Below are 13849 nucleotides of genomic sequence, written 5' to 3'. Positions count from 1 at the left end.
AAGATAGAGAAACCTTCCATCCACTAGTTAACTCCCTGTGACCACAACTGTCAGAGCTCATCCTAATCAGTGCCAGCAACCAGAGACTCCATCAGGGTCTCCTGTGTGGATGCCAGGACCCCAAACACTCAGATCATGTTCTGCTTCTTCCCAGGCACATTAGCAGGGAGCTGGATCAGAAATAAAGTGGGGACTCAGACAGGGACTTAGATGGGATGCTGGGCCTCATAGGCAGCTGCTTAACTCACTGTCCCACAACAGCAGCCCCGTGTTGAGCTATGCTTTCAAATAGACAATATTCTCAGATTTCTTCCAAGTCAAGTTCAAATTTACATTATATTTAAGGAAAGCTGTTCTTTCACTATTGGAATGAGTTAAACATGCTCAAATTATTATCAGTGTATCCAGTGACTCCTTGATCGTAAGTGACCATAGATAACAAAATGACACAGCAAGTTTTACCATCCAGTGAATGGATTTTAACTGTAATTTCCAGGATCCTTTTTTTCTCTCTTTCTGTTTTCTCTCTGGCCATTTCTACTGCTAAAATGTAACCTTCTTAGGGCTAAGACTTTGTCTGTCTTAGTTATGGCAAGTCTTCTATGTTTAAGAATCTGGAAATGTTTGATGAAGAAACTAATGAGAAAATAAAGCATAGAAAGGAAGCTTCTTATTCATGTTAACTGCCTTCAAAAATAAAAAGTAACAAATCTAATTGACATTAGCCAATATTTTTGTTTTTATTTCAAGCATCAGGATTTGCTTGTTTGGACCAGTATTAAGGTGCAGTGCGTTAAGGTGCCACTTCACCCACAGCTCCATGTGGCTGCTCGCTCTTCTCAGGCAGTGACAGTGGAGGACGGCCTAGGACTTGGGCCCCTGCCACTCATGTGGAAGATTGAGTTCCAGACTCCTGGCTTCAGCCTGGCCCAGATGTGGCTTTTGTAGCCATTTGGGGAGTGAACCAATGGATGCCAGATCCCTCTCCTTCCCTCTGTCACTCTGCCATTCCAATAAAACATGAATGTATTTTCTTTTCGATTGCACCCTTCTCATTTCCACCACAATTCATGTACAGTACTTAGCCTTGTTTATTCCCATATTTCTAAGATGTACATTTTCTAGCATTTTCTGTATTATTTCCTTTATATTATAGCATGGCAAAATATTTTTCTTCTTCTTCCACACACACCTCAACCTTACACCATCAAGCAAGTCAGTATATTAATTCATATCCCAAAGGACTTTGTTAAATAGAGTTTCCCCCCTCAGTGATCCAACTCATTCAAAACAATTCCTTTCTTCATGAGGTGAATGTTAATTCTGTTCCAATTCCAGTTTCTCAAAAGATAATTGAGAAAAATTTCCAAAACATGGATGGAGTTGGAGGAATGGAAAACTCATATTTAGAAATGTAACTTTCTGTGGTGTCTTAGTTTTATCTCCTTGGTTACTCCATCAACTATCTTGAATCACAGAATTTAAGAAAGTGAGGGATCTTTTAAAGACTGTTCATTCCATTTTCTCATTCTGTTCTGAAACTCCTCTGCTGCACTGGCCAGCTTGCTGAAGCTCACTGATTTGACATGTCTGACCACTTTACCATATAGAATTCTATGTGGCATTTCACTGATATTTTAAAGACATCATTACTCATTTAATGGTAAAGGAGAATAGTGTTTATAGAACCTGGGAAAGTGATCAACTCTGCTTGCCTTATTCCTTTCTTTCCAAGGCTATATGTAGGAAGTCTTTTCCCCGTCTTGTTTCTGAAGGAAAGTGTCTCTATAAGCACACCCTTTTAATGGTGTCTATTTTGCTGAGGATCGCTTCTATTACACTCAGACCTATCTTCTTTTTTAGCATATAATGTCTTCAAAAATAATAATTTAGCAATAATGCCTTACTCTGTGCTTTCCCCTGTTCAAAGTGCTTTGCCTGCATCATACCACTGTGTCTCCTCAACAAGCCCTTAAAGGCAGATACTTTTATATTCCCAGTTAACATAAGAAAACTGAAATACGGAGAAGGTAAGGAACTCACTCAAAATATTGGAGTTATTAAAATGTCAGAGTTAAGATGCGAGTTCAGAGCAAAGCTGAGATTTCAAATATTGTTTGGGAAAGAGACGGAAGGTAAGGAGTTAGGCATGGCCTCTCTCCCTTCTCCTAAGTGACACCTGTACAGTGCATTTCCATGCAACCCTTTTAAATGTTCTTTAAGTTGAGTTGTATAATGAACAAGTGTCTGTATAGGGAATTAGGAAGAGAGAATGATTGAGAAAGCAAGAGAGAGCTGTCTACTCAGCAGGGAGACAGGATGACCAGTTTGTTCATCGAATACCAGCATGTATTGGCCCTGGGAAAATTGTCATCAGAATTTGCAAGTGCAGAATTTCACCAGGCTAGCATTGTTCAATAGGTACAAAGCCTCTGTCAGTATGGTTACACATAAAACCAGAAGCTTAAGCACTGTGTTTTATGTAACATTTTACTGGCATTAAGAAATGGTCAACCATGCAGCTAACTACAGAAACATAGATATCTGTCAATGTGTGTGCATGTTTTTTGTTAGGGCAATTGGGGCATTGTTTGGAAGTGTTAAACCTTTCATTCAGCTTATTCAATTCATGCCTATGTTTTATTTCCTCATACATTATTAAGAAACTTCAACGGATGCTCTCAGTATTAATAAACTCCTTACTCCAAAACTCGGTCTTTGAAAATCATTGTTAGTAAGTCCAAGTCCTCTCTTCCCCTGAGCTCTAATTACTCAGTGCATCACTTCCTTGGTTTGAATAATTAGCTATGTTATAAAATGTGTAGGCAGCCATGATTTATCCTTCATCCAGCAGTAGAGCTTAACCAAGACGATATACTTAAAATTCTGTGATATTCAGTAAAGCCCTAGAAATATTTGTTAATATAATGTTTAAGAAACAAACATATAACTCTGGAACAAAGGAGCACATTTTTAAAGGAAAAGCATCATAGAAAATTATCTCCCTCCTGTCAACTTGTAGCACTTACTACACATGCCTCAGATTTCTGCACAGAAACCCTTCCGCTGATTGGGCTCCCCTCGTAGCTGAAGGAGAGCCTTTCTGTTTGGCAAAAGCAACACCCCAGGTCTCCATGGGGCGAGGCTGTGGCTGGTGAGAAGAAAGCAGGGTCCAGCTCCTGCTGCCCAGGGCTCCAGTCCTGGCTCTGCCACTCATAATCCACCTGGTCTGGCTGGGCCTGGGAGGAGAAAGCCATAGTGCCTCAGCTATGTCTGAGACTCAAAGGAAATGATGAAGAAAGAACTTTGATGAGCTAGAATGTATGTACTGAGTAGTACCAGTAAAATGAAAACAACTTCAAGGCATTTCTCATCTCCTACTTTCCTGTTTCATGAGCCTGGCTTTTTGAAGGAATCTCAAAAAAGTCATCAACCTAGGAAGGAAAAGTTAGCTGTGAACTGTAATGGACATGATTAATGATTGCAGACAATTCTATCATATTCTAACAACTGAGAAGTTACTGAATTTCTCTCTCACAACATTCTCTACCAAAGAGTTCATACAACTGCTTGCTGTGCACACAAATAAGATCATACCTTTGTTCCACCAAGGATATGCCTCAGATGTCAGGCAGTTTTGGTAGATGGTACATTTTGCTGAAATCTGCAAGTTACAGTGAACGTAGTCTGAAGAAATCCGAGGGGCAAATGAATTGTCACCACTTTAAGTAGTCTGAGTGAAAGGCCTTTATTTCTGAGTAACATTTTTAAGACTTTCCAGATCCTAGTGCTATTAGCACCAAATACTCCATTTAGAAAAGAAACATGAGAAGCACTAGGGAGGTCTGTTTTTAAGTTACTGTTGTTCCCTGGAATTATTTGTTCAAATTAGGGTTGGCCCTGAAGAATCTCTAAATAAATAGTAGATTTCTATTATTGAGACAAAATTTGTGATGAGAGATATCACCAAGCTTCCTGAAAGCTTAAACTATGTATTTTTACCTCTGAGATTTATCCTGCCTGTGTTGAGATTTCCTCCCTACCTACCTACCCTCCCCCCCAAAGGACAAAATAAAAGGATGGTTGAAAGAACTTTTGGCAAACTCTAATTAAAATATCATTTTGTATTCATAAAATACAAATATGTTCATGTCCACCTTGGCCTTATCAGAGTGATTGATCTTCACGCTGGTTCATTGATCTATAAGCTGGTTACAAATGCTGCTCCCTTGAAATTCTAATGTTCTTTTATGGCAGTTATCTTGGTTCTCTTCAAATGAGCATCTATACCCCCGGATACAGACATTCAGACTTTTGTCATTGTGTATGTATAAGCATGTGTGTTGTGCTGTGACAATTAGGGCATTGTTTTAAAATCGCTCCTTCTCTCTGCCTCTTCTTTCTCTCTATAACATTCCTTGGTCTCCCATCCCCAGCTCCTATAAAATGTAGACATTCCCCAAATCTTTTCACTGATTATGATTGTCTCCGTCGTCAGTACTCTTTGTTTTCTTCATTCAATGCATATTTCCTGAGCCATTGAAAATAGAGGTTTGAATGAGGCTTGTTACAAGTCACTCAGCAAAGTCTTTACTGTGTGAATCTAAAATCCAATAGAGGAGATAGATAATAAGCAGAGAAAAAAAGCATATATGTTCTTTGCTTATGATAAATAGGATTTAGACAGAGACAAGGGATGAGAAAATAATATCTAAACTGAGATCAGGAGGTGAGTAGAGCAGAGGACTCCAAGAGCTGTGATAGCATTGTTCAGCCTCAGCCCTGAGGTAGGAAAACCACAATGTGTTTGTGAATCTAAAAGAAGCCCTGTTTGATTAGTGCAGAGTGAGGTGGGGCTCCTGTGACCTGGGCTGAGGTTGGAGAGGAAGGTAAAAACCCAAGCACTCAGGCATGTCAAGCTATGTATGTAGTTAAAAATGGAGAAAGGCTGGGAAAACAATAGAATTTATGATTTTGTAGATTTCTCTTATCTCTGTATGAAATTTAACCTGGGAAATTATGAATAAGAGAAACGCATTAAAATGGATCTGGGCAGTCCCAGTGCAGTAGCCTGGCAGCAAAAGTCTTCGCTTTGCACACACTTGCCGGGATCCCATATGGGCACCAATTCTAATTCCGGCTTCACATCCAGCTCCCTGCTTGTGGCCTGGAAAAGCACTCGAGGAGACAGCCCAAAGCCTTGGGACCCTGCACCTGCATGGGAGACCTGGAGGAGGTTCCTGGCTCCTGGCTTTGGATTGGCACAACACCAGCTGTTGTGGTCACTTGGGGAGTGAATCATCAGACGAAAGCTCTTCCTCTCTGTCTCTCCTCCTCTCTGTATATCTGGCTTTCCAATAAAAATAAATAAATCTTAAAAAAAAAAAACAAAGGTGAGAGTAGCATGCGTGAGATAATAGAATAACTGGAGCTAGAGGCAATGGGAGGAGTTTACATAAGAATAGTGGACAGTTCTTTCTTAGAGCCAGTGCCTCAAGTGAAGGACCACTGTGTCCTGGTGGTTTTCCCATTTGGGGTTGATTGCTGCTAATCAAACTAAGCTCAAGATCAACTTAACCACAGTCATGGTTTAAACCCCAAGTTTTGGAGTTAAAGTGCTGTTTAATCCAATTTCTCTTGTATGAACTTTTCTGTGTAAGTGTGATCAAATAATTTCTCTTCTGCCCGTTTTGGCATAGCAAGTAGAGCTGCTGCCCATGACACCATCATCCCTTGTGGACACCACTTTGAAACTTGGCTGTTCCACTTCTGATCCAGATCCTTGTTAATGCGCCTGGGAAAGCAGCAGAAGATGGCCCGAGTCCATGGGCCCTCATCCCCTGGGAGTGAGCCGATAGATGCAAGATCTCTGTCTCTGCGTGTCTCTCTTTCTCTGTGTATACTCCAACTTTTAGCAAATAAATCTTGAAAAAAGTTGGTGAGCTTAGATTTTACATATAACAAAGAATTAATATTTTTAAATTATTTGTAAATTGATTAATACAACAACTAGCAGTATTGGGATAGTTATGCCAAAAGTAAAGTAACTATAGCACTACAGCTCTGTCTTTGCGAAGCAGATCAAACGAACAATCAAAAATGTTGTCTAAACTCCTTACTGTGCTCAGGCAATGAGATTCTCTTTTTTAAGAGACTTTTTTTCTAAAAGATTGATTTATTTATTTGACAGGCAGACTTTACAGGGAGAGACAGAAAGATCGTCCCCCAATGGCCACAACAGCCAGAGAGCATTAACCTGATCTAAATCCTGCAGACAGGAGCTTCTTCCAGGTCTCCCACATGGGAGACAGGGTTGCGCCATCCTCTGCTGCTTTCCCAGGCACGTTGGCAGGGAGCTGGATTTAAAGTGGAACAGCCAGGATGCAAACTTGCACCCATTTAGGATACTAGAGTCAGGGGCAGCAGCTTTACCTACTACACCACAGAGCCAGCCCAGACAATAAGCTACTTGACCTTAGGAGTATAAAATCTAAGTTGATACACTATGTTCAAGTATAGAAGGATTTCTAAAATGCAATTCTATAGGCAACATTGAAGAGCTCATGATGGACAGAGGTAATTAAGGAGGACTTCAAAGGAGTTTCAATGAACTTCATATTCTGTGAATAAATAAATCACACTGTCATATTACCCCTAAGGTCCTCACTATTGACTTAAAGAGTCCAATAGTTTAACCAAAAACATTTCTTAGCCCCTTGATTTTGAAATATAATGTTTTTTAGAAACAGAGATAGGAAGAGGCAAATAGAAAGCGAGAGCTCCCGTTGGAGGAGGGCTCCCCAAAGGTCTTCAACAGCCCAAGCTGGGCTGGCTTCTAAGAACTCAATCCAGGTCTCCCATGTGCGTGGCAGGAACCAAGGCACTTCATCACTGCTGCCTCCGAGGAGCTGTAGTGTCAGGCAGCTGGAATTGGAGGCCAAATCCAGGCCTTGAACCCTAGCACTCCGACGTGGGATTGTCTGCATGTTAACCAACATGCCAAATGCCTGTGCTGAAATGAAAATATTTTTGGTGTCTAATAATAAAAGCAAAATACCATGGGTCCTGACTACATAGTTTAAGAAAGAAAACTTAGGCCCAGTGCTCTAGCCTAGTGGCTAAAATCCTCACCTTGCATGAGCCAGGATCCCATCAGATGCTGGCTAATATCCCAGCTGCTCCACTTCCCATCCAGCTCCCTGCTTGTGGTCTGGGAAAGCAGTAGAGAACAGCCCAAAGCTTTGGGATTCTGCATCTGCATGGGAGACTCAGAAGAAGCTCCTGGCTCCTGGCTTCAGATTTGACCAGCTCTGACCTTCGTGGCCATTTGAGGAGTGAACCAGTGGACAGAAGATCCTTGTTTCTCTTCTCTCTGCAAATCTTTCTTTAAAAATAAATTAATTTTTCAAAAATAAGCTTTATGACAGGATTTGATCACATCAACTTATTGGAGTAGAGGAAGTAGATGCTCCAGTCTTAGGAAAGTTGCGATCTATGAGACGTATTTGGAAAGACATCATTTCTCCAGTAGGAAGAACAACAGCTGGTGGAATGCCACGGTCTGTATCCTTAGCTCCTGAAATGAATTTAGCAAACCTTACCAAAGATTAAACCTGTAAATCTATGGGCTCTTCCTACTCTCCTGGGCATCTTACAAAATAAAACCTAACATGGCTTTATCATGGTAAAGGCTTGGTCAATTACAGGAGTGATGCCTTACTGCAGGTTAGGACAAGATCAGTGGATAACATCTAACTATAAAATTCACAGTTTGTCTCACTCCTCCCGTGAGTCAGACACTGGCTTCTGTCTGTATAAATACAAAGTGAAACCTGTATTCGGTGGCTGCAAAATCAACCATAATAAATGAACAAATGAACATTAGTATTATTAAGTATTATTTGGTTGCCTCACTCATTTGTCAATTGAAAGCCACTAATCACAATATTATGTGGTTTTATCTGGCTTTAAGATAATTTCTTTTCAAATGACAATAAGAGATGTTCAAATATTTACATTTAAGTAATAGATTAACACCAATAAATCAGGTAAATTATGTCTCAGTGAATGAAAAAACTAAAAAATACTAATAGAACTACTGCAGCCAGTCCTGAAAAATCATAGTGAAGGAAAGTAGTATCAGCCAACTGGGGCTAGGCAAAGGTCATCCTCATCTTCAGAACAGGAAGAGGGGAAAGTTGCTATGATTAGGCCTAATGCTTACTCTTCTAGAATATACCGATTCAGCTTTAGAGATTGTGTGCCCTCTAAGACTTATGTACTTTATAAACAATAGAAAATATTCATTTCTAGGAGCAGCACAGATTTACTAAGCAGACTCAGTGGTCTTCTTTTAATTTTCTAAAGGTTTGTTTTTATATAGAGATATATATAGAGAGAAAGAGGGTGGGTCTCAGGACGGGGCGTCTCATGCCTGGATCCCGGACGGCCGCCTTGGGCACATGGGCCAAGTATGTGCTGGGCAGAACCAGGCTGGACTGCAACACCCATTGGTTCCAGTGGAAGTCGGGAGTGAAAACAGAACCAACCCAGGAATTGCAACCACCAGCTGATTGGAGCGATGGACGGTGCCAGGCCCTGTACTTGTTAGCACATACAAGAAGTTTCTTTGGAGATCTTCCTAATCTAAATGCTGGACTCAGAACCCTAACGAAGAAAAGAGAGAAGACAGAACAGGTCAACCAACCATCTCAGCTATGATGGACTATGTCAATCAGTGGATTTTTCAAAGATCTCATAGTGCTTGGAGTGGCAAGATTGACAGTGATTCATAACTGTGGCAATATCAAGACCACTTGAGCAAGAACCTCAGAGCATGCCCTATATCCGGGACCTGGGGAGGGTGGGAAATTGGGTGGGCTTCTCCCTTAAATACCCCCCTTTGAATATGAAGCTAACAATATGGAAAACATACTAGTATTATCCACTTTCCTGTAGCCCTTGAACCTTCTTACCCTAATTAACTATGTAAAGAATGTCAAAATAAAATTTATTAATAAGAAAAAAAAAAAAGAGATATATATAGAGAGAAAGAAATCTTCCATCTGCTGGTTCACTCCCCAAATGGCCTCCATGGTGGGGACTGGCCCAGGCTCAAGCCAATTTTTGAAGTCATTGCTTGATTAAAACATGTTCAGTAGATGAAAATATTCTGCTCTTTTCTGGTTTACAGAAAACTTAATTGTAATAGTTCTCACTTTTACTTGGCAAAGTTTTAAGAAATTTGGATATTTTGTGGTATAATTGCAACAGAAATATTCATGTTTGATTATTTATGCAGGTTTATAAAGAATTATAACATTCTATGACAGTCATATTTTGGTGGTACAATTTTTAGAAATTATTATATGGAATTAGCTTTTGTGAAAAAAGTGTAAAAAGCAGAGTTCTGTGTCTGTAACATGAGCTATCAACTTATGAAAAAATAGGTCATTTATTATATTCTCAGGTACCGTTTCTGCCAACATTGTTTTCAATGGTCTATTTTTAAACTTGTCAACAAATTTTAAATTGTCGCTTGATATAAGCTGAACAAATTTTATGGATGTCACAATACAGGGGCAGGAGGGAAATGGAGAAGGAAGTAGTGCTAGGCCAACATTTTGATAAGGAATTGATATAAATGTGTTCACAAAAGCTAGCAAAAGATGGTTCTGGCATTTGTGATTTGAGCGTAGTTGCACTGCGGTTTTTAACAGCTGAATGAATCCCACATGAAGACACTGTGCTCACTCTGTCTCCTCTCCATTGAAACCCACAGACGGCTGGCCGGAAACGCTTTGACATACATCCCCAAGGGAGCATTTGCTGGCCTTCACAGTCTCAAAGTTCTGTAAGTAAACCAAGTGCTACTTGATACAGTTCTGGCATCAGTGTCAAATAAGTGCGAGTTACCGTGTTAAAACTGGAGCCCTCTTCAAACCATTTAGGTCCCCGGGACGGTTAGTCTAAAGGCAAACCTGCACTTAGTGACACAGAACAATGTTATACCTGGCTAGTTCGTTCATTGAAAAAAAGGTATCTTTTCTAACTTCAGTATCTAAAATTGTTTTCCTCCCAATAGCTACCTCGCCCACTCAAACTTAAAAAAAAAAAAAACATACTCCAGTGATTGTTCATGATGAAGTTTGATGGTAAATCTTGAAACATTTTGATCACTAAATGAATAAATCAGTGGGAGGCTGACACAGTGAGATCCAAGCTGCCAACCAGTTTTGAAGTTTGCTTCTTTGAGATGCACTAAATAAGAACTGGCTAAAGTATACCAACTTTGTATTCCACCTCTAAGTATGTGCAGGAGCATGTAGGGTATGGCAGAAATGCAGAGCAGTTGTTTCATTCGGGAAAATGAATTTGTTGAGAATTTAAAATGTGGACTTTCTTGTTATTTCATGTACAGTTTCTCGGTTTCCTTAGCAGAACACATGGCTAATGAATCCTTCAGTATCCTATTCACATGAAGAGACTGTGCTTAACTTTTTAAAAGTTCATTCTGTATAGGCAAAACAAGCATGATACAGAGAAAATAATGACACTTAAAATTCTGCATACAGGGAAGAGTTTAACTCAGAAAAGATGCTTTGATTTTAATCATTTTTTGAGGTAAACTATCAACTCTGAAACAGCATTTTAGGTTTTTCAGCTTAATGAAAATGGCATTTAGGTGGCCTAAGGTATATGAAGGTCTAAAAAAAGCACTTTAATTTAATTGTTAAAAGTTAACTCAACAGCAGTAACATTGTTTGGTCTACATTGGCCACTGGGTTTAATTTCCTTTCCTGTTTCAATTATTTATGCTACTGGAACTATTTTTGGGTCATCGTGTTGCCAAACTCTAATGCTGATTCATTTTGTGGTGAAATTCTAAGTTGCAGCAACAACTCTGGTGCACCTATGTCTTCATGAACCCAGAAAAAATATTTGAACCAATTAAGGATGCATCTGAAAAATCAGTTTAGATTAGATAAGACAACTGGGGTGATTTTTTTCCCCAGATCAAAATATGTACCATTGAATGTTTTCAGTATTTGTTACGTAAATGATATTGTAAGCTGTTATCCTAATTCACTTAACAAAATATGTATTGGTTATATTAGCTAGAGTGTGTGTGTTTCTCTAGTCACCATATTAGTATATGAAGTATGAGTATTTACTGTGCATATATATTAATATGAATTACATATAAGTTAGGTATTATAATTACATAGGATTATATTTTTAATAGATTTTAAAATGTATCTAAAAAAGAGACACAGAGACCTTCTGTCCACTGATTCACTCCCCAAATGCATGCAACAGCAGGAGTTAGCCAGGAGCTCAAAATTTGATCTGGGTCTCCAACATGGAGTGGCAGAGACCCAACTACCTGAACCATCACCTGCTGCCTCCTGAAGTGCGTGTTAGCAGGAAGCTGGAATCAGAAATGGAGCCAGGACTCAAATGTAGGCACTCCAATATGGAGGGCAGACTTCCAAGGAGTGGCTTGCCTGCTGCACCAACTGCCCACCCTTGAACTGTAATTTTCAATCCTTGAATTTTTATGTGGAGCTACTCAAGATTTAGTGCTTCATCATAGCATTTCAAACATTTCAAAATTTTCTAATTATATCATTCTACATTTCTTAATCACATGCTGTTTTGATTGAATGTTTATTTTCTACAGTGTTCTAACTGTCCATGAAATCAGTCATGTCATCTACCTTGATGAACGGAATAGTGCTAGCTTCAAATCTTAAAATAGTTCATGACTGACAGATGCTCAACAAATATAAGCGTCTAGATGGGTGGCTCAGACTTGTGATGCAGAGAACAAGAGAGATCTAGACTTTTCTTCATTTTGAAGGATATTGATCCAATCCTCTGTATTTATTAATGAAATGTCCACTGTGTACTCAACAAGAAAAGCGTGCCTTCATGTCCCACGTGGGCTTCTACTCAAGATGCATCTTCATGTATTTTTCTGTTTTCTGTGATGTATTTCACATGAATACTCCAGAAAACATTAATTTAATCTGATTTAAAAAGGAAAACCATGGGTTGTTTCTCTCACTTTCCATATAAATGTATCCTTTCCAACGAGGGCGCAGAGCGAGAACAGGGCCCTCTATTTTATCCACTCCTACCTAACCAGTGTTTCCTTCTTCTGTTCAATAAAAGGTCAGCAAAATCTGGTGACTGTGATACTCAGAGTCACATGATGCAAATCATCGCTAGGAAGACCAAGAGCAATGAACAGGTTCACACATTTGAAGGGGTTAGAACCTTGAGTGATGGCACCAACATAACAAGACCAGTACAGATAAACAGTTTACCTCTGGTTCTGTTGGGATGTGTACATGGCAATGTGATGCTAAAGAAGTTGTGGGAATCTAGTCCTGTCCAGTGTTCAGACCTGATATCCTAAAAGAAAGGTTTTCCCAAAAACAATAACTTAGGATTTGGACCTTGAAGGGCAACAAGAAATTATCCCATAAAAAATAAGGCAGCTACGTATTTGCAGTGCCACTGTGTACACAGGGGCAGAGGCATGGATGAATGAAGAGGTGAATGAAAGAGCTGGGATGATTGGGCAGTCCCAAGCATAGTAGTACTTGAGCATCCAGAGAAAGGTGGAGAGTATTTGGAGACGAGGCAAGAGAGATAGAAAGGATCCTGGTCACTGGAATTCCACAGCCATACCAACATATGTGGACGTGGTTATGTGGTAGGCATGCTGAGGAGCCAGGAAAAGATGTAAGGAAAGGCACATTACATTCACACTTTGCTCTTTAGCTAGATCACTCTCAGCATGAGAAAGGACCACTAAGAACATGACCTTGCCAGTAATTATGTTTACTCTTCCCTTTACTGTGCTGACCTAAAGACTAGCACTCAACAAGTGTACTCAATTAGCAAACATTTTGAAACTATTTTGGTATTAGAGGAATGATTCTCTGCCATGTGTTTCTACCTACTGCAAATTTTTGAGGGAATCTTTGATTGTCCAGATGACTAGCATGTAGCAGCATGTAGTAGATTGTGATGTATTTCACAGTCAGCGTAAAGTGAATTCTCACACTGGTGATTATTTATGTGACTAGGAACTATTTCTAGGTTGTCATGTTGCCAGCATAGCAAGGTGAGCCTCTGCTTGGGTCAGCTTCCTGTGTGGGTACCAATTCAAGTCCTGGCTGTTCCACTTCTGACCCAGCACCCTGCTGATGGGGCTAAGACAAGGCTCCTTGCCCCTGGCTTCAGGACTGGTCCACCTCCAGCAGTCAGCCATCTGGTGATCTGGGGAGAGAACTAGCAGATGGAAGAGATAGCTCTCTCTCTCTCTCTCTCTCCGCCCCCTCACTTTTTCTCTCCTTCGGTTCCTCTCTCCCTCTCCTTCTCTCTCTGTAACCTTTCAAATCAAAAAAGACTCAAATCTTTAAGAGACAGAGAATCCCCCCACATCCTATTTGACTTCTGACTATACCTCCGGACCAATAATAACTCAAGAATGCAATGAGGCATAATCATACTGAAAAGTTTTGCAAGAAATTCTGCATAATATGAATAATTTGCGCAGGAAAAGTTAAATGGAATATGTATATTTTCTCTCAAAATTACTGAATAATTAACTGCATTTTGCCTAGGCACTGTAGGATTTCTAAACACATAGTTGATCTACAATGGTGTTACTGAAGAAGAGTTGTCTCAAAGGCCACAAAACAAAATCAGAAGATATAGCCATTGGAAAATGTGCAATGTCTTACATAGAGATATCATTCAGTTGGCAAGACAATGATATACACAGGGATCTCACTGAAATTCATGGACAAAGCGTGCTTTGTAAATATTTTAC

General features: G+C 39.8%; 1 protein-coding gene across 3 annotated transcripts in view; it reads left to right on the top strand.

The window, feature by feature from the left end:
• LGR5 (leucine rich repeat containing G protein-coupled receptor 5) overlaps positions 1-13849 on the top strand; it is a 117813-nt gene that overhangs the window by 59638 nt on the left and 44326 nt on the right. For all 3 annotated transcript variants that reach the window (XM_040981722.1, XM_040981742.1, XM_040981731.1), the window contains exon 3: positions 9782-9853. In XM_040981722.1, the coding sequence (XP_040837656.1) occupies positions 9782-9853 (72 nt within the window). The remainder of the gene's footprint in view (positions 1-9781; positions 9854-13849) is intronic.

Source organism: Ochotona curzoniae, unplaced genomic scaffold, assembly GCF_017591425.1.
Source record: "Ochotona curzoniae isolate NIBS_2020 unplaced genomic scaffold, NIBS_Ocur_1.0 contig_1014, whole genome shotgun sequence".
Classification (NCBI taxonomy): Eukaryota; Metazoa; Chordata; class Mammalia; order Lagomorpha; family Ochotonidae; genus Ochotona; species Ochotona curzoniae.
Note: the sequence above shows the minus strand (reverse complement) of the source record. Positions and strands in the feature narration are given on the sequence as shown.